Source organism: Xiphophorus hellerii, chromosome 19, assembly GCF_003331165.1.
Source record: "Xiphophorus hellerii strain 12219 chromosome 19, Xiphophorus_hellerii-4.1, whole genome shotgun sequence".
In the NCBI taxonomy this organism is placed as follows: domain Eukaryota; kingdom Metazoa; phylum Chordata; class Actinopteri; order Cyprinodontiformes; family Poeciliidae; genus Xiphophorus; species Xiphophorus hellerii.
This window is the reverse complement of record NC_045690.1, coordinates 24,999,732-25,020,638: the sequence shown is the minus strand read 5'-3', so window position 1 is coordinate 25,020,638 and position 20,907 is coordinate 24,999,732. Positions and strand designations below refer to the sequence as shown.

At 41.6% G+C, this 20,907-nt stretch overlaps 1 protein-coding gene and 1 long non-coding RNA gene across 2 annotated transcripts in view; both read left to right on the top strand.

Moving 5' to 3' along the window:
- gfra4a (GDNF family receptor alpha 4a) overlaps positions 1 to 20,907 on the top strand; it is a 187,555-nt gene that overhangs the window by 155,774 nt on the left and 10,874 nt on the right. Inside the window, exons 4-6 of the mRNA XM_032547564.1 lie at positions 6,454 to 6,793; positions 9,257 to 9,366; positions 10,513 to 10,647. Coding sequence (XP_032403455.1) covers positions 6,454 to 6,793; positions 9,257 to 9,366; positions 10,513 to 10,647 — 585 coding nt within the window. The remainder of the gene's footprint in view (positions 1 to 6,453; positions 6,794 to 9,256; positions 9,367 to 10,512; positions 10,648 to 20,907) is intronic.
- LOC116709175 (uncharacterized) lies at positions 10,775 to 11,121 on the top strand. Its single transcript, XR_004336828.1, has 2 exons — positions 10,775 to 11,020; positions 11,091 to 11,121. It is a non-coding gene; the product is annotated as an uncharacterized LOC116709175 (long non-coding RNA).

Sequence of the window (20,907 nt, the reverse complement as noted above, 5' to 3'; positions counted from 1 at the left end):
TGAGCAATAATGATTTGCATGTGTATAATTACACATTATTGTTATTTTTCATTCCAGATTTGAATCGATAGCTTAGGTTGGGTTGGTAGATGTAGGTCAAAGATCTCATCTGACGTCCACTCTGATCTAACTGGAGTGGCCTAGTCAAAGACTGGACTTAATTTAAATGGTAAATGGCCTGTCCTTTTATAGCACTTTATTAAGTCTAGATGACTTTGAAACCCTTTACACTACATTCAGTTATTCAGCTATTCATTCACATGTTGATGGTGGTGAGCTATATTGTAGCCACAGCTAGCATTCGACTGGCGCCCTTGACCTCCATCAGCAGGGAAGGCAAGTGAACTGCCCTGCCCATGAACCCGACCACTGAGCTGGGGTAATGTAACGCAGAGCGATATGATTGAATTAAGGCACTTCTACAAAGTGGAGTCAGCCAAAAATTCCTCCACAGCCATGCAAGAGACTCATTGCCAATTGTCTCCAACACTTAATGCCGCTTGTTGATGCCACGGGTGGCAGAAAAACAGAGGAATTCTCTAAGGGAGCAAATTCTTCTCAGCATTGCGCCTTGCACAGCAGTTCTGCCTGAAAAGCTTTGTGAGCGCAAAAAGAATGAATCAGAGGAAAGTAGCCCACAGCATAAAAGGGCTTGGTGTTTTGCTCTAAACAGCAGGCTGGTGTGGCTGAATGTGTCAGAGAGTATTGAGGTACATTCAGAGTGCTGGTTCTCCCCCGACATATAGACGCCATTTAACTCTGTAACCACAGCAACAAACTACCAGGAAGTAGAGATTTACCTTCCACAACTTAGGCCTGGATCCCCCGTAAAGCTTCGGTAATACTCTTCCGCCATTTTTGCTGACATGTCATGCGACTCATTTTAAGGAAATAAAGGAGGTTTGTAAAACAACAAACCCTTTTAGAGGTTTTTCCTTTAAATACCATAAATACCAGAATGTATTATAAGCCTGGCAGGCCACCAGGCTTCACTTGCCTTTAGCTCCTCCCACCAGGCTAGGAGTTGTTTATTTTAAGTAGGTTTTTATACACCAGTGGCAGTAACGATGGATTATGATAGGTTTACAGTTGACGCATTGAACTGGGTGTGAGGGGTTGAGCACCAATTGTGCCGTCCCTGCACCCCCCCATTTGGCCTGACATGCTATTTCCAAATTATGATGCCTGATTGTGCCCCTCTGAGTTTTTGTACCTTATAACATTAAACACAATAACAAAATGGGCTGCTGGTGAACTGGTGAAAGCCTGCTTTCATGCGTTTGAACTTTGTGTGATGTTTTTCATGAGCCCGCCCCTTTTCTGATGGAGAGTGTACTCTGGAAACAAGGGCAGGACATGGTGCATAACTTTTTCCGTTGATTTCGCCCTCCTTTTCCTTTTTGTATATAAAAATCTCTGTCTTGAAAAGCCTTATTGCAGGGGTGTCAAACTCCAGTCCTGGAGGGCCGCAGTCCTGCAACTTTTAGATGTGCCTCTGCTGCACCACACCTGAACAGAATAATTAGGTCATTAAGGCTCTGGAAAACTGATCTACACAAGGAGGAGGTCATTAAGTCGTTTCATTCCAGTGTTTTGTACCTGTGGCACATCTAAAAACTGCAGGACTGCGGTCCTTGAGGACTGGAGTTTGAGACCCCTGCCTTATTGTCTAAGTTCCAAAATTAATAAAGTCATTCTTGTCAGTTTCTATTTCAGTTTTAAGTGTCTTGGCCTGCTGATTTCAGTGAAGCATCTGAATTTAGCTCATCGTGCCATTAGGAAGTCATGTTATTTAGCCCAGTCATGTCATATATAAATTGTATTTGTGTCAGTTCTGTAGCAGTGGTGTATAGTTTTTTCTTTTAATCAAGGAAGGAGATGTTGCTCCATGCCATCATGCTGCCTTGGCAAAGCAAAGTTTGCCATGGGTACAACAACCCACAGCAGTTCTGCTCACAAATGTGAGTTGAGCACAAGACTAAACAGAAATATGAAGCTATGGAGAAATCAGAATCAATTGGTATTGGCAGGATAAAGTTTTAAAAAAGGTCTAGTTTTCACTTCAGAAGTAGGGCTGAGTGAAAAACTTAGCACGATTAGCATTTCATTTAAGTCGATATTGATAACTGTTAACTGATTTTTTTTTGGTTTAAATACCTGAAATATTGCCAAACTGGTGGTATGATCTTTCCTGTTTTATCCACAGCCTTCGCCGTTGTTTCTTTCATTTTTAAGAAGTCATGAGGAACGGTGGCAAAACTTGAAACCGCTGCGCAAGTTACTCAAGTTGCTGAGAGGTAACCACAAGTAACTCAACAGGTTGTTACTAGGTAACCAAAGACTGAGTAGTTGATGCCACCAACCTTGTGTGAGGTGTCTCAATGAGAGGTTGAGCAGCTAAAGCCTTTCATTTGCCCACATCTCCCAGAATGCTGTGCAATTCTGGATTGGAGTTCAGTGACTATTCCATATATTAAATATTATTATCTCCTGATGTTGATCACATGTTGATCGCGACATATATGGTTATTGATTTATTGTCCAGTCCTACTCAGAAGTAATCTTTCCCTAGACTGACACTGACTGGTTTGGGTCGATTGGTTCATTTTGCCTGAATTAATGAAAACATAATAGCCAACTCCTTATCTGATATTTCATGAAAATAGCTAAAGAATTTCCTGAAGGTCTCGCAAATTTCTAATTACCAAAGGCAAAGTCATGTCTTGTCACCTCATACATATGCTGCTTACTGGAGTGACACCCGTTGTTCCTCCGCTGCTCTGAGTTACAGCCGGGCTGGACTGGCGCCGTACCGCTTCCTCATAAATTTTATTCCTGTAACTACACAGGAGGTCAAAGTTGACATCCACGCCGTGCATCTCAACAAGTCGGCTGCCAAAACAACGGAGGCGTGATTAATGGATATTTTTCCACCCTTACAGCACGTCTCCCTCAAACAGAGTAATGACCCTTTTCAAAGATGCAAGCCGGAGATGCAGCTCGTCATATTTGGAAGCGTATTCAAATAACAAAGTGCTTCACCCTGCACCAATTAATCAGCTAACTGCAGTACAGTCAGTAGCGTTGAGAGACTGCGTCTATTGAAACACATTACATGTCCTGCACCCAGAGAGGAGCTCTTTAATGCATCGTTGCTCCGTAGGAGGGCTACAAATTGTGCTTCCTCATGCAAGAATTTTACACTTCACGCTCCCTGGCTGGAGAGAAAATGCGCCATTCGTTGGGTTTGCGTTGGGTGTCTGATGCAACAAGTTGCTTGTTAAGGCAATAAGGAAATCAGCTGTTTAGATCCAGCATCACTAAGGTACTGTAGTTCACTAAGGAAGTCCGTGTTGTCATGGAGTCCTGTAGAACAACCCGATGACAAGTCTACAGTTTTTTGTTTTACCTCTCTGTGACGGCAGTAAAACTGAAGAATTATCTTTCAGGTCAAATAGTAATTAAGTCCCCAAGTTGGGATTAAAATGAGCTGCAGTGCGCTGTAAGGAAGCATCACATAAGAAATGAAAAGATAAATTAGAGCTGGACGACATGAAGCATTTATATGATGATGTTTTTCAGACATATAAGTTGATAGATAATTGCCAATATCGAAACTTGTTGATTAGTTGCTAGTTTTAAATATCTAAAATAGTGTCAAACTGACTTTTTCTGCTTTGTCAATAGTTTTTGTTAAAGCATGTTTTGTTTTTAATTATTTTCTTTAGCCCTCATGAGGAATGGCGACAAAACTTGCGCAAGTTACTCAACAGGATGTTGCTAGGTAACCAACAAGTGAGTAAGTCGGCTGATGCCACTAATCTTGCTTAGCTAGCCATGAGAGGTTGAGTAGCTAAAGTCTTTCCTCTGCCTACATCTCCCAGAATACTGTGTGATTCTGGACTGGGAGTTCAGTGAATATTCCATCAGATGTATTAAGTATTGATATAATAACCATGTGTCTATCACGATATGTATATTCCTGTTGGAGAATAGACACTGTACAAAAATGTATGTAAAAGATACAAGAGAAGACCGTCACGTAGCAAGTAAAAGAAAATAAAACCAAAAATGTTATTTAACTTTTTTAAATACAGAAAATAACAGTAAATCAAGGGACTTGAAAATTTAGAATTTTGCTGTAATAAAAAAAAAACCCAGTGATTTACAGTGGAAACAAAGCATTACAAACTGAATAGAAGAGAAAAAAACCTGACGCACCAGCTAGTTTCACTTGACAGGCAGCTGCACTGCTGAGCATTGTAAATGTCTCGGGGCTCTTCTTGACTCCGAGCTGAACTTTTCAGACAACAGAGCGTCTTTATAAGCGGGTTTGGTTACCTAAGCTGCGACTACAAACCTTGATTAAACAGGATTGGGTCTCGGGGAATTGTAATATGTGGGAACATCTCCAATTTGCATTGACGTGACAAGGAAAGAAAAAAGCCAGGAGAAAAAAAAAAATCAACATACTGTTCACATCCATTTTTTCTCAGCTTGAGATGAAGTTCAGAAGGAGTTACTGTGTTTCTGTGGCCACAGGTGTCTTTAACAAAGTTATTTGTCCCAAATGTCAACAAGCAGTCTTTGCTCAGCAAAGTAAGCAGCCCTCAGACACTCACCTGAACTGCTCTGTTCTTACTGTGATTATAGGTGTTGTTTTTGTGGTGAGGTTCAGTTTTGTACCTGTCTATTATTTGTGAGTTAAAATTTTTACTTTGGTGGAAAATAAAGATGCATTCTGTTCTATTATTTTGTCTTTTACACATTTTATGGATGAATAAATTCTGTTATCCATCTAAATCATTTTCTTGTAGCTCTTTCTGGATCTAAGTTGTCTAGCTGAAAGGTGAACTTTCTGAAAGGTGAATACAGGGGTATCAAGAGACTTGATACCCCTGAAGTCTCTTCAGCCTCTTTCAAGTTTTTTGGGGTTGAATTAGGGATGAAAACAATTAATCAACTTACAATTAATTGTCCATTAATGGTTTATTAGATTTTTTTCCCCCATTTGATTAACTGATTGCCTGTCAGGGTCAACTGCCATGGAAAAGTGCAGTTGACCCTGCACTTTTCCATGCAGGAAAAAGTGCAGGGTCCCTGCACAAACAAATTTGTTAATTTGTTAAATTAACAAATTTTGTTACAGCTGAAAAATCACCTCATCCTAGAGCAGAAACTTTTTTGAACTTGAGTATTTTTTTGGGAGATGGCGTGTTTCCATTAAGAACATTTATTTTCGAAATTCAAATTCACGCAGTTTTACGGTCGATGGCGACACAGCTGCTGTTGCGGCATGTTGGCACCGGAATAAACGGTCATAGCAGCTGAAAAAAAAAAGTGCCCAAGGAACCTAAAGAGCACAATACCATAATGACCAAAAAATTACATTCATGATGCAACCTTGCCATTAACGCCCCTTTAGGAAACAATTTGTCAAAGTCCAACCAGTGTACGCCAGTGGGCTTCCAAGCATTTAAGTCAGGAACACAGTAACCCGCGCTCTGCGATGGGCCGCTAGCTCGCTCTCCAAGGTCACTCCTTTTTTCATATATGACAGCTCGGTCAGAGTTAAATCCACCTGGAGACACAAACACAGTCACTTAGCAAACTAATGAGCGCCTCTATCTGCCAGAGGAGCCGAGCGTCATCATGGCAGTATTGACTGTAGGGTGCGGGAGGGAATCTCTTGGGAGGAAAAAAGAAAAAAAAAAAAAAAGAGAGAAAACATGAACACATGATGATGGATTGGGAAATAATGCGGCCGAAACAGCAGCGGTTGTGAGGGGAGCTTTTCACTGCCTCCACAGAGGAGGCTCATTAACAGGGAAGGCAGTGAGGGAGGAAGGGATGGAGCAGGCTGTGGAAGAATAGATGAGCACACAGAGAGGGAACTGAGCAAAAAAGAAAGGAAAAAAGACGGATGACAACGGAAGGAAAACGGGTAGGGAAGGAGAGAATCAGGGGTTTGAGGGATAGCCCCAGATGTAAAGGGGGAAGTGCTTGATAGATGAATAGATTGATGAAGGGGAAGGAACAGTAATTACAGACCTTGTTGTGTGGTTGGAGAGATGGAGGAGTCCCTTCTTCTCCGCTGCCACTCTGCATTAACCTCGCAGAATGAAATATTCAGCTATTAGGCCTTGGCTGAAACACATCCAGCACCCGAGCTCATGCAGCATTTAAACACCACTCATGTTATATTCATTGCAAAGAGGTTTATTACAAATAATCAGCCGTTTTGGATTTTAACTCCAGATGCAGTTTTAGGGTTTTATCCGAGTCCGGAGGTGGGAGAGTGGCGAGTCGGGATCGGCCCCAATTAAGTCTGGGAATCATTTGTAAACATTGCCTGGGATTTGAACTTCTCACGCGCCACACAGAGGGATAAAAAGCTTTGTTTTTAACCTCTCATTTGTGTGTGTTATTCATTTATTTTTTTTATTCCCACAGAGTCTGAGGTAACGACAGTGAACCGCTGCCTGGATGCCGCCAAGGCGTGCAACATAGATGAGACGTGTCAAAAGCTGCGCACGGAGTACGTCTCGTCCTGCATCCAGCCGTCGGCCCGCTCGGGGCCATGTAACCGACCAAAGTGCAACAAGGCGCTCAGGAAGTTCTTTGACCGCGTTCCCCCCGACTACACCCATGAGTTGCTGTTCTGTCCCTGCACCGACACAGCCTGCGCCGAGCGCCGCAGGCAAACCATTGTGCCGTCCTGCTCGTATGAAGAAAAGGACAAGCCTAACTGCCTGGCTCAGCTGCGAGACTGCAAACAAGACTACGTGTGCAGGTAGACGTTTGGCCCTGTTTTCGGAAATATTTGCGTTTAGGCTGTCTGAAAGTGGCATCACGGCTGGAGCTCAGTTAAGAGTTGACAATTGCCTGTTTACATGTTAGAACTTATGCTCCTGCTGTCATCTGAACAAACATGCTGCTCCGTAATAAACACAGTCACAATGAAGGCTGCTGTGAATGCTCAGGCTAATTAGCATTGCCACCGATGACGGCAGATAAACACTTTTTCTGTAATGGTTAGTTGTTTCTCAGCCATTGGCACATTTAGCAGCGCGTACACAAGCGTGATTAACAATGCTAACACACTCCTCCTGGCTCTGATTGGTTGGTTTTGATTGGTGCGTTTCTTCTGACATAAATAGTAGCACCAGGAAGAAGAGAAGGAGATCGATGTTTGTCATAGATTATCTGTCTCATGATGTCATGACATAATGATAATTTCAACAAATATGCACAAAACTTGTATAGAAATGACATACTCCACTTTAAAACAGCAGTATGTAGTCTTATGAAATATGGTTTTTTTTACATATTTCTTAAAACCATCAGCATATCGTGACAGTTTAACATGAGACAGATCATTTGTGGGGGGAAAAAAGTACAAAAACTGAACTACTTGGAATTCACCCTGTGGTTCTGAAGCAATCTATAGATATACAGCTCTGTCAGGGAAGAAAAAAAAAGAGAGGAGGGCCTTAGCAATGTCAATAATGCTCATATACACGCAACTCAATGTGCTAATAGCGGAGAAACAACTTACAGACACAGAAAAACTGCTTATCCAATGTCATTGGTGGACATGCTAACAATCCTGATCATTTCTAACAGGCTCTGTGAGGGATTAGCTGTAGCCTAGCCTAGCAGACAGCAAGGGAAAGGGTGTGAGTAGCGTGTACATGAGGGTGACTGACAGTGCCCCAGTGGGGAGGCCAGCATTCTTCACAGAGGAGTAAGTGGGATACATGGATTCCCACAATGACACTGTTTCAATGGCTTTCGCCTGCAGTCTCTAGCTAGAAAACTAAAATTATCAGACTGGTGTTACCTTAACTGGATTTGTTCTATACTGGGCAGAAATTCTTTAAAGCAAAAATAAGACCACATGTAAGTCAGGAGTGGCTCAGGATTCTATTCAAGGATGATTTACTGCTAGAGAATAAACTGTATCCCAACCTGAAAGATTGGTTGCCAAGTGTGATGTGTTCATTTAGATGCAAGCTGTCAGTTGTGGTTAATTATTCTCAGTTGTGATATTTGTTGACTTCATTTAATTAGCTCAATTAAAGTCCGCATTCATTCTCTGAAGGACGCAGCTAGCAACAAGCAGCCGTGTCTTTATCACTTGAGATTCGTTTTGTTTTTCTGGACGCTCGCAAAATATTAAACACCGAGACGTCCTCTGGCCATGAGAGCAAACGACAGAAAATGCATGCAAAAAAACTGTGTTATGGTTGCACAGCCTTAAATGTGTTTATGTGACGTGCTAATGAAAACTAGATGCTGTGAAAATTTTAATGAATCGCAGTTTGTCGAATCAAAAATGCTATGAATTCATTAGGATGCATACGGGATGTCTCTCGAGAGCAAGGACTTCTCACACGCGTCCTGTCGGTTTTCTCTGTCAGCAAACCGTCGCCAACATTTAATCTGGCTCCTTTCAAATGTCAAAAAGACAAAGGACTTCATCTGTCATGGCTATCGATCAGGTGTCGTCCGACCGAGAACGGCCCATCTCAAGGCCTCGTCTTGGCCCCCTCATAATCCCATACCAATCAAGTGCCCGCCTGCGGAGGCTGCCTTCACTCCCTGCACAGCCCTTTGAGTTTTATGCACATCATTACATTGACATGACAAATGAGGGCAGGAGGCAGAGCTGCGGTTCCCTGAGGGATTCCTGCTGCAAGTGCTCGTGGATGGGGTGGCCAGTGATGCGATGTAATGGTCACGATAGCCTTGTATGATGATGACGGTTATGTGGGTAATGGTGTGGGTTGCTGGCTGAAAAGGTAAGGAGGGGAAGGGCAAAGTGGAAGTGTTCATATGCAGCATCCATATCCGTCTAATATTCCAGCAATTTCTGGCGGGGAGGCGTGTCTTCTGCCAGACTGCACCGACGGCATTTAGAGAGCGGAGCCAAGGCCTGTCTTTGTCCCTCATTGACTCTTTACAGTCTGGCAGCCTTCCAGAAGATAACGGGCTGGGGGAAAAGAGTGTCCAGATCGGAAACGGAGGAAAGAATGTCACCAGAGGTGACTGGATTATGGGTTGGAAGTGCTGTGGAGGGGGAACTCTGGCGGAGCGGAGGGAGTTGATGTAGGAGTATTTAGATGAGCATTGTGGGTTTTAGATCTACATCCTGTTGTTAGGAGAAAGCGCCGGTGCTCGACACCGCCGAACAATACGAGTGCAGCGGCCAAGCAGCCGGCGAATGATGGATGGCGTGTTATTGCTCCCGCAGGTCCCGCTGGGCACAGTTCCAGTATGACTGCGAAGCGTCCGAGCACAGCGCCAGTGGCTGCAAGAGGGAGAATCATGGATCATGTCTACTCGCATACACTGGCTTGATAGGTAAGGACCGAGCCTTTCGGTTTCACTTCTTGCTCACTCGCACCAGCCTCTGTGATAGATCTGGATCAAAAAAGGGGCCTTTTTATGCCAAGAAAGGCTCAGAATTGTCAAGCTCACTGAACGCGACTCAAAAAAATGAATCAAGGATCATGATGAGAAGCATGCCTCAGTGATCGATTGTCTGATTAATGCGCACAGCCACCAGCATTATAAAGTAGTGCAATTACAACTATTGACTGCTATTTTGAGAAAATTATCCCCAACATGATGATGAGGTGGAGTGCACAGAAGCTTAAAACATGGCTATTGTACCTTAGATAAAAAGTTAACAAGTGATCACACAATGCACAAAAGATTGTTAGAAACCACTCAGTTTAAAGAAGTTATAAGACAACAATACCATGCCTAACTATAATAGTTCTTGGCAACATGACAGCGTGCTACACAACTTCTTTAAAAAAAAAAAAAAAAAAAACAGCAGCATGGAATGAAAACTGGATAAAACAGGAAAGGTCACGTCACTAGTTTGGCAGTATTTCAGGTACTTTAAACAAAAAACTAATCAATTATCAATATTGACCAAAAAACTTTTAAATCGTGAGACGTTTTTCAGCCACGTCGTCCAGCCCTAATCTCAGACATTCGTAGGAACGTCTTTATCTTTTCCCCCCGTTTTAAATTCCTCTCACTGTCCGTCCAAATTACTACATTTACATGCAAATGAACATCTCCATCTAAACCTGATTAGGCCAGTGTTGGGTGATGATAGAAATTACTGCGTAAAAGACCTTTATTTGATTATTCTAATCAGAGTGAAGTCTTAATCGGCCTACGTACAATGAGATTAAATCAGCCAGAGTTCTACCCAAATCGACGTTCAACTCCTCTTTTATTTTTATGCCTTGCGTCGGAAGCGGCACATCCTGTTTCATTTTTACACATATAGTAGTCGACCAATCTGTAAGGACCAAACCATAGACTGGGAAAGCCTACATAGCAAGAAACAGCTAAGAATGTTAAATACTCATTGTGCTGACACTGCATCCTATTGGCCCAATTCCGACATGGTGATGTAAGAATCTGTCTTTGCTCAAGTGTACCCATAGAAATCCAGATCTGCTCCATCTTCTCTTCTCTCCGTTGTAGGAAGCACGATAACTCCCAACTACCTTGACAACTCCACTTCCAACGTGGGACCCTGGTGCTCCTGTGCAGCAAGTGGCAACCATAGGGAACAATGCAATGACTTCTTGGCCTTTTTCCATGACAACGTTTGTCTGAGTAAGTAACAGGAAGTAGCTGTGGTAAGAGCCAAAACATAACCTACCCAGAACAACTATGAAGAGACCTTGTGGTTTTTTTTTAGAAGGGTCTAGTCTGGTAAAAACAAGACTCTTCTCTTATGCTTATGTAACCCGGGTGTAAATTTTAACCTTTATTTCCTCCTCCGATTTTCCAGTCTTTTAACCTTTTTATATCTCAAACCCCGCGATGCTTTTAATAGAATGATTGGCGATTCTCGCGAGACTATTAATTAGCCAATTGCGGTTGAGTATTGGGGTCACGTGTACCGCTGCAGTGTTACCTGCTAGGTATATTAGCTGGAGCAGGGAGGCATGAAGGTTAGAACACGTTGGCAGGAGCAGAGCTGCAGGTCAGTTAAGCGTGGTGTTATTCATTTCCCGTAAATTTGTACGATGCTCACTTAATGTGCTAAACCATAGGAGCCAACTGGTGTGAGCCAGAAGGGAGATGGAAAAAATAAACCCCGGTAGGGTGAAATAAAACTGCGGAACTGGTGAGTGTTTTCGTCAGTGACTTAGCGTTAGCTTATAATCACTGTTATTGTGTAGCCGCTAAATTATTGATTGTACACTCCTTTTGATAAGCAAAAAGGTGGCTTAAATATTTATTAAACACTGGTTTAAATTAGATTTTACATTTCATGTTGATTATATGGTGTATATTTATTGAATATTTCATGAATGTAATTTATACTGAATTTTAGATTTATTGCAATTGACTAAACATGATTGTTTAGAATTATTTATAGTATAAAGAGTGCTATTTATTGAATTGTGTATACACTAGATGTTTAGATTATATATATATATATATATATATATTAAGGAAATGATCCTGCTTTGTTATTTAGGCCAGGTTGATGGCGAGCTAGAAGATCGGGCATAGAGCCAAAGAAAGAGTTCACTCTTTTAGGGAGATCGAAGACGTCAGTTTCCTACCAGAATTTGAACCAAGCAAAGCATAATTATCTTGAGAGCCCTAATTGATCCCAATTTGGGATGAATGGACTAACAGGCCTCTCAATTGTGAAACTTTGGGAACAACTGATTGATTTAGTTTCCTTTGTTGTTGTGTTCTTTATTTATTTTTTCCCCCTTATGTTTGTTAATGGCCATTTGGATGTTCCCAATAATATTGTAAATATGTATATATATTATTCACATTGCAAATATAAACCAACTTGCAACTGCAATTTCCAGCCTATCTGCTCTTTTTGAGTCGCACTTATCTTCTGAGGAAAAAACTAGCCATTTACCTTATTGGTCAGAATCCAATTATATTGAATAGCAATATAGAATATTGTTATTCTTATAAATATGCTACACTTATTTGCTAAATCAAGAAGGTCTGCACTCTCAAGTATTGAGAAACGATTACTTTATAGAGGTGTAGATACTGTTGAAGTTTTAAACTTTACCCAGTCGTAGCCCCCAGAATTGGGATCCCCCAGAGGTCCAAGAATTCTGCTTCAAAACACAATTTGATTGGACATTGGAAAAAGTGTTATGAGCAAATTGTGCTTAAAGGAGTTAGCCTATCACCAAAGCCTAAAATAGCATCTTAATGCTAAACATGCTGCAGCGGCACAGACGTCCCCAGCGCTAATGTCAGCATCCACAGTCCATATTTCTAATGAGGTTCCATGAATGATCAGGAGTTCCCCAAACACTGGAAAACTAAATAGGTATAATAGAACTTTGCACCAATCTGATTGTTAAATAGCCTAATTAGCAGATTAAAAACAATACATTTCTTTACTATTGAGCTCAAATGTCTATTCAACAATCTAGCAGCAAAAAGGGTTTCTGAATCGAAAATGTTGCTTATTTTGTTGATATATGGTTTTCGATTAAAAAGCGATGAATTACAGACCCTGCAATAAACTCAATTAAAAGAATTTTAATCGAGTCCCACCACAACTTTAAATTGATTTAAGAACAACATGTGGAGGAGCTTTTCTTCTGCAGGGACAGGAAATCAGAAAAGTAACAGGAATATGGATGGAGCTCAAAACTGGTCAATCCTGTAAGAAAACCTATCAAAGCCTGCAACAGCCAGCAGTACAATGGAACAATTTAGATGAAAACATATAAGTTTGAATGACCCAGTCAAAGTCTAGACCTAAATTTAGGTCTAGACTAAATTTAGTCTAGACCTAAATTTATTTGTGGCAAGAATTGAAAATCGTTGGAAAAATGATGACATTCTGTAGCATGAAATGCTGATAAAATCCAGTTTGTTGTGACAAAATGTGAAGAAATTAATTGGGAATGACTTAGCAGGGGTCTCAAACTCCAGGCCTCGAGGGCCGCAGTCCTGCAACCTTTAGATGTGCCTCTGCTGCACCACACCTGAACAGAATAATTAGGTCATTAAGGCTCTGGAGAACTGATCTACACAAGGAGGTAATTAAGCCATTTTATTCCAGTGTTTTGTACCTGTGGCACATCTAAAAACTGCAGGACTGCGGCCCTCAAGGCCTGGAGTTTGAGACCCCTGACTTAGAGTCATCAGCTAACCACCAGCTCCTGCTGATTCTTCTCATGCAGCTATGAAGACATTTCTTGGAAAGCTGAACATGCAGCCAGATAACCATGTAAGGAAAATTGTAACTTGTCAAATCAGACGGGATTTGTTTGCCTGTTCTTAGTGCTGTTCTAACACTGAGTGTGCTTTCAGCCTGCAGTGGAATTAGCATGGAAGCTCTTATCAGTCTTTAGCTATTCCATTAGCTCAAGGTACTGCATGTTCCGACACCTTCCCAAGTACCTCGTCTGTGGTGTCCAGCTGCAATTCAGTTCAGCTTCATTTTAATCTGCTTGCTTTTATTGCACCGAATCAAAGCTGAAGTCGTCACAGACAAAGAAAATTCATAAGTTTTAGCCAAATTATACCAAATTTATTCAAATATACAGTGGAAACCAGGTATTTACATACACTGAATAAAAATACTAACTTTTTTCCCTCACTGCCTGAAGTTAAATTAGACAAAACTTTTGTTTTAGCTTAGTTAGGAAATATGAATTTTGGTTATTCTAAGTGCCAGAAGACTTGAGTGGAAGGCAATGGCCAGTCTAGGATTGAAGATGGAAAATGCATCCACTAATGCCTTTGTTTAAAGAAGCAATGTTAAAGGCAACTCAAGTTCACCTATGTCTGCTTTTATAAATAATTTTATAGCTGCAGTAAGTTGAGGAACAAATCTGAACTTTGTGGCAACCCAGTGAACAGCAGCATGACAAGAACACAGACAACCGGTGGCTTAATGGAAAATAAAACCCCGAGATGCTGCGGAAGGTGATTATAAAATGAAGTCAAGTGAGTTAATGAGGAAAGGAGTGGAGATGGGAAAAGGCAGTGCAGCTGCGAAGTAGCTGAAGCCACCAGAAAACCATCACAGAAAACCAAATATACAAAAACATAAACCTGTTACATGATGGACTAAAACAAAAACCGATGACGTTCTAACCTTACCTCTTATAAAGACACTGATCTCCTCTAGGACAATGTCCAACTTCCAACATGGTTTGGGTGGTTCATCATATTTCAGGCTCTTACTGGGAAATATTAGTCTTCTAACATCGAACAGAGCAGAACAGATCAGAAAGCTGTACCAGTCTGTGGTTGTGATCTTTTATAAATCTTAATTTTTGTCAGAAGTAGTGCTAAGAATTTTGATCTACACGCAGGGTTTCCTCCAGCAGATTGTAAGCGTAATGGGCCACCAGGCTACGCATTGTTTGTTTATTTTAAATAGTTTTTTATACACCAGTAACAGAGACAGTAAAGATGAATTAAGCTAGGTTTGTAGTTGATGCATTGAACTGAGGTGCAAACCAACTGCGCCGTCCCTGGAACTGCCTGTTGGCCTCACACACTATTATTTTCAAATTATAGACGTCTGCTCATACGCTTCCGAATTTTTGTAACTTCACAAGTTTTAACACAAAAACACAGTGGTCTGCTCTAGCGCCCCCTACCACCAGGCTTAGCCAGTTTTTTGGGGGGGGAGAAACCCTGACACGGATGAGTGTGAAACGATGGGCAACAATATCTTAGACTTTTCTTCTAAACTTTCACACTTTCAAGTCTGCTCCGGTGGAAAGGGGACACCATGTTTATGACTTAGTGGTACAAATCATGCGCAGTGACTACTGGCAAAGTCTGCGATTTGATCAAATCAACAAACATCAGGAGAAAGAACGCATGAGTCGGTTTCTAAGCTAGCCGTTTTAACTTTTGGAAATAGCGCTGCCTATGAACACCAACTCAGTGTGCTACTTCCACAGACAAATTAAACAAGTAGAAGCCACTGTTTTATTGGCAAAAACATGGGAAAACAATTCCAGTTGCTCTGTTCAATACTTCTGACTCACTTCCATCATGGTGCCTCAACGGGAGTAGTTGATGTAGTTGCAAAGGGTCAATAAAAAAAAGAGAATCAGACAAGAAGTGGGTTCAAACTTACGTTCAACAAAAATCTGATAAAAAATCCCTTTGATAATTGGCAACAGGCAGAACTAGAATATTAATAAACCAAAAGTTGCGTAATCTTTCAAAGGAAAGATGATGCAACACAAATTACCTATCTGATTTTGGAAAAAACTTGTGCTTTCTTGTAAAAAATCAAAAAAAAGTTGGCAATTTGGCACCCAGAACCAGTTTTTAAAGAGTATCTTTAGCTGCATAAAGGACTGTATTATCAAAAATGTGTGTTTTATATTTAACAGTGGGTGATAATCCTGCTAATGGAGGCATTTTCAGTATAACACTGTTATAGCAGATAAACTACATCCAGCGTTCTCCACCAATTCTCTACAGTCTTAGACTCTGTGTTGTAGCTTTTCTTCATCAGCCAGAGGCAACCAGGCTGCTTTGATGTTGAGAGATCATCCCCCGAATGAATGATGCACCAGTGACAGAAAGAATGACACTGGTGACTAAGTAGTACAAATTGTCGCTGCTGGTTTCGCAGGCAGCGAAGTTTGTTTTGGGTTATTATTTTGTCCAACAATAGAAGACAAGTTCTGACGAGGCTGTCGCTGTGAGTAACAGCATTAGTGATGAGCCAGTGACTCCAGAGACGGGAGCGAACTGCAACAGACATCATGTGGTGGCAAAATGCAAGGTCACAGCTTGTTATGTCTGTATAAAGCTGACATTGTTTAGGCCCGGCGAGGGTAAAACAGAGCTTTAGATGTATCGTAGCTACTCTGATTTCACCAGACACAGAAAATATAGCAACTATTTCAAAGACGGCTGCTTTTTAAAAATTATTATTATTATTATTATTATTTGTGTCTCCAAAGACTCCAAAGGCTCAGGTAACACCAGGTTCTGGTGATGTTCTGTTGCGTTTGACCTCTGGTTGACATGGTAACAGCATACATTTGACAATGGGCCCCAGAGCGAAGCTTTCTAGAAATGCACTCCGAATCATGTTCGTGTAAAACCTCAACATTTAGAGACACTGATATCAGTCACATTGTCTTGCTTTAAGGAAAAACATGATATTTAAATTCTCCTTTGAAGCCTAGATCTGGTTCATATAAGAAAAGAAAAAAAAAAGTGAATTCATTTGTCCAAACATTATGTTATACCAGGGGTGGGCAATCCTGGTCCTCGAGGGCCATTGTCCTGCAACTCTTAAATGTCTCCCTGCTCCAACACACTTGAATCCAACAGCTGAATCACCTCCTAAGTGCAGTCAAGTTCTCCAGAGTCCTGCTAATGACCTCATTATTTGACTCAGGTGTGTTGAAGTAGAGATACATCTAAAAGTTGCAGGACACCGGCCCTCGAGGACCCGGAGTGTCCACCCCAGTGCTATACCCAGATGGTTTCTTTAAAACCAAAATCCTGCAAAAACATTTCTCACCTCTGGTAAATTCGTTTTTCTCCCACTAAGGAGGAAAATGAATGTGTTTTTACAGATTGTCCTTTTTGTGTTCTGTGAAGGAGGAACCTCGTTTCTTCTTGTTCTTGAACGGTTAACCTTTGGGTTATCTGGCCGTTCTTCGTCTCCCGAGTCCACACGCAACTGGAAGTTACCCATTTGGGTTTCTTTGGTGGTGAAAAGAAGAGAGAAATGGCTGCACATCTAGAGGCAGAAGTGGGACTTATAGTTGAAGTGGTTTCTTGAACTGTAGCAGCTGTCCTCGCCCATGAAGGCAGCTGGAGGAAATCTTGCTCCAAAGAAAACGTGTCCTCTCCGCAACTTTATCTGAGCAGAATTTTAGAGTAAATATCCAAAAATCAGAAAGGATTTTGTTTCCTTAACTAAATTATTTTTAGTTTGAGTGCACAACAGTACAGATCTAAATAGAACTGCAGAATACCAGACAAATAACACTGATGATGATTAATTTTTCTTGCTCTTTTCTTTTTCCATCATTTAAAAAAACCTCCATTACTTTCACCTCTCAATAATCAATGGGACATTTCCTGCTGGCATTGCTGCAGTTAAACCCTTCTTAAAATTGTAGGTATTTCTGCCAAACAGTCTTTTGCGATAAGCGGCAAGTCTTCGAGACTGGGAGTCCTCCTTGCCATCACCCTCATTTTTAGCTCCCTCAAAAGATTCTCTGTCAGATGTACCGATCTACCGATCGTATTCATATTATTTCCAGTCAGCAGGAATATGTTGGACCATTGATCCGCCGTCATCGCATGATTGCCGGAAGTCAAACTCCGAGTTCCCCCTTCAGGGTTCTCTGTGGTGAGTAAAACTTTCCAGATTGAAGTCTTGCTTTTCAATTGAACTACTTGTGTGCACCAGGACTCAGACTCTCCCTGCCTGCTCTTGTGTGCTATTTACTCTAAGCTCCTTAGCTCCATAGAGACTCAAAGAAAAAAAAGACTGACTGGCCTCATTTTCCTGTGTTATAGGAAAATAAAAATAAAAAAATCCTTCCCGTCAGAGTAAATGGTGGAAGCCAAGCGGTATATACAAGATAATAAGGATGAACAAGTTTCTAATGGGAATGGCGATTTATGAATCGGTGATGCATGTCGAGCTTTCATCATAAATGAAAGCCTGTGTAGCTAAGCCGCAGACAGAGTGCTCTGCTCTGTGGGGGAGAAAAATTATGATTTGGCAAAAAACTCAATTTTGGGCAATGACAGAGAGCATGCAGTTAGGCTCATAAGTTTACACACGCAGCACTAGAATTTCTGCTTTTTGGACATTTTGCTGAAAGTATGAATAATGCATCATGGTAATTTCTTGTGTGAATTCATGTTTTATCAAACTCATCTTTACACAGAAGCCAAATGTTTGGAGGTTTCTCTGTGTTGCTTGACATAGTAGACATTGGCTTCTTTTGGTGTCGCCACCATACTCCACATGTTTGATTTATGGCCTGCTTGTAGAGCGTCTTGAAGCGTCCCCACGTCGCATTTTCCAAAGAGTTCAGTGTGTCAGCTAAAGTTGTCTGAAGGTCTTTGTATTTTTACGTTTCTTTTTGGCACTAGTGGCCATTATTGAACAGTAAGTAGACAGGAATCAGCGAGCAGAGAGAACACATGCAGCAAACGGTCAAAAGTGGAAATCGAACCCAGGACGACCATCCAGAAGCATTTTCCCTGTAGCTCCGAGTGAACTTGTGTTCACAAGCTCTGGGCAGTGACTGGAAAAACGAGACTGCGGATGCTTCCTGGATGCCTGCCTGCTGAGGTGTTCCAGGCACACCGCTCCGGATGGAGACTCAGGACATGCTGGAAAGGACTGTGTTTCTTGACTGGTCTGAAAACGCCTTGGGATTCCCCCAGGTGAGAAGGCCGGACAGTGGAGGGAGAAGTCTGGGTCTCCCTGCTTAGGCTGCTGCCCCAGGGACCCGACCCCGGATAAACAAGATGGAAGGTTCTTCCTAATGACTTGACATTAGTGACAGTTTTTGTATTCCATTTTTCCTGAAAAATATCTACAATATTTGAAATTCTTGCTGGGTACATAAACATATGAGCTCTAATTTGCCTGGTTAGAGTCTGGAGACAATCCATATCTGCAGCAGGTAAAAGTCTCTGGCTTCCTTGTGTTTTTTTTTTTTCTCACTGAGCCATTAGTGATGTGATACCTCCTTTTAGTTTCTTTTCACGGCTAAATCTTGACTAAATTCAGCTTTGTTTTTCAAGCACCTTCCCTGGTGAATGGTCCAGCTTGCTGAGACAGGACTTCAGATGGCCTTTGATGACTTTGTAATTGAGCGTAATTTGGTTTCCTGCCTCCGAACTAATGAGGCGAGAAGAAAGAACAGCGGCAGGGCTGAATACAGTTGTTTGCAGACAGAGGGGAGGAAAACTGCTGAGGGGAAAAAAATAAAAATAAAAAAATGTCGCGCTCCGGAGTGAGCGCACTCAGGTCCGAAAAAACATCTGTCACCCTGCTTTACCTCCTCATCACAGCAATAACAGCCAAATCACCATGCAGAACGGCGAGTCTGGACTTCATTTTCTGAGAGCTGAGAGTGTCGGGGACAAAAAAAAGAGAAGACGAAGAAGAAGAGGACAGATGGAGGTGAAGCTAATTTATTCCTGCAATTATTTGAAATTTTCTCTGCAAGTCAAATTGCGGCGCGTAATAGGAAAGAGTGAGTGCACCCAGGGATTCATCAGCCAGGTTAGGGACAGGATGGTATGCATGGGGTGCGCTCTACCGCCGCTGGCTAAGCTGTGAAGTCAGGGTATGAGAAAAAAAAAAAAAACCCTTGGGGAAAAACTTTAAAGTCAAAGAGATATGAGTGGCGGTGCTTAACAGCAGTGTCCATTGATTTACAAAGGAGCTGTCACAACAGCTTACCACTGAAGATATCAATTGGCACTTCGTCTCAGCATGCTAGCGGGTGGTGAGCAGCTGGAGTTGTACCTCTCATCCCTGTGCCTGCCAGGAGATTGCTGCGTGCTACTGAAGGGTAACTGCACACTTATCGCGCTCCTGCGTACATCCCCACCTGTCCCACCGACACCGTTGACCCACGGCGTCATTAGTATGCCAATCCACAGGCTTAGCTACAGCGTCACATGGATTCTGCCTTCCTCTGTGGTATAGCCAAGTATTTCTATGCCTTGAACCCTTTCACCTTTTTTGTCACATTACAGCCACACATCTTAAAGCACTTCATGACATACCAACGCTAAATATAGGGTGATATTGAAGTGGAAGGAATATTACACATGCTTTTTGTGCTGCACACATTTGTATTAGTATTTTATCTCCCCGAGTTGATGGGTGGAACCACCTTTCGCTGTGATGAAACTTGCTTTGTGTAGTTTTAAAGTCAAAGTTTCGCTCATTATTCTTTACAAAACAGCTCAAGGTCAGTCAGTTTGAATGGAAAGCAACTAGCTTCACTGCTATTTTTGAAAGGCTTCCACATACTGAAGAGATATAATCTTTGAGCAGCGTGGACTCTAAACCGTGTCAAACGTCAAACCTGTCCATGGACGGCGACAGTCAACCGTACCGATTAGACACATTTCTCGTGACACAATCCCTTAATTTCCCACAATCTATAAGGATACTAGGTAGATTGATGAGTTAGCTGGACGCCTAGCCTCATTTCTTGCGACTGTTTGCGCCGACTCTCACCCTTATCAGCCCGACGTTGCATACAAGACAGTTTGATTTGAACACAGTTTCCCGCTGAGTCATTTACTGTAGCACACAGAGTACACAGTTGTAAAAAAGCATCTTTGCACTGACGTGTCCAGCAGACGTCTGCAGTCCACTCGAGTATGCACTTTACATTTTGTGGATGATTGCTAGGTGCTCCGTGAGACGTTCAAAGCTAGGGATATTGTTTCACAAGCTAATCCTGCAGACTCCCTGATCAGTCTGCGGTGTCCCTTGCTCTATGTGATGTCGTTTGTTCACCAATGTTCTCTAGCAAACTTCTAATGTCTTCAAGCAACACCTTTATTTTTGTGTAATTAAATCACAAACAGATGGACTATTTGCTAATTAGCTAAATTCTGAGACCATTTGTTGCATTAGGTCTTTAGAGGAATCGAAATAGAAGCAAGTCAATTCACACTTTTTGATATTTCTAAAGTAAAAACAAAGAAAAGTCAACCCATGAAAAATTTTCAATCATATTACAACTCTATACCTTGTATTGGTTTAATACATAAAATCATGTGATTATGACTTAAGTTTGCAGCTGTAACATGGCAAAATGCAAATAGTTGCTTTTGCATGACATCATAATGACTATTGATTCTTTAAAGCTATAGAAAACA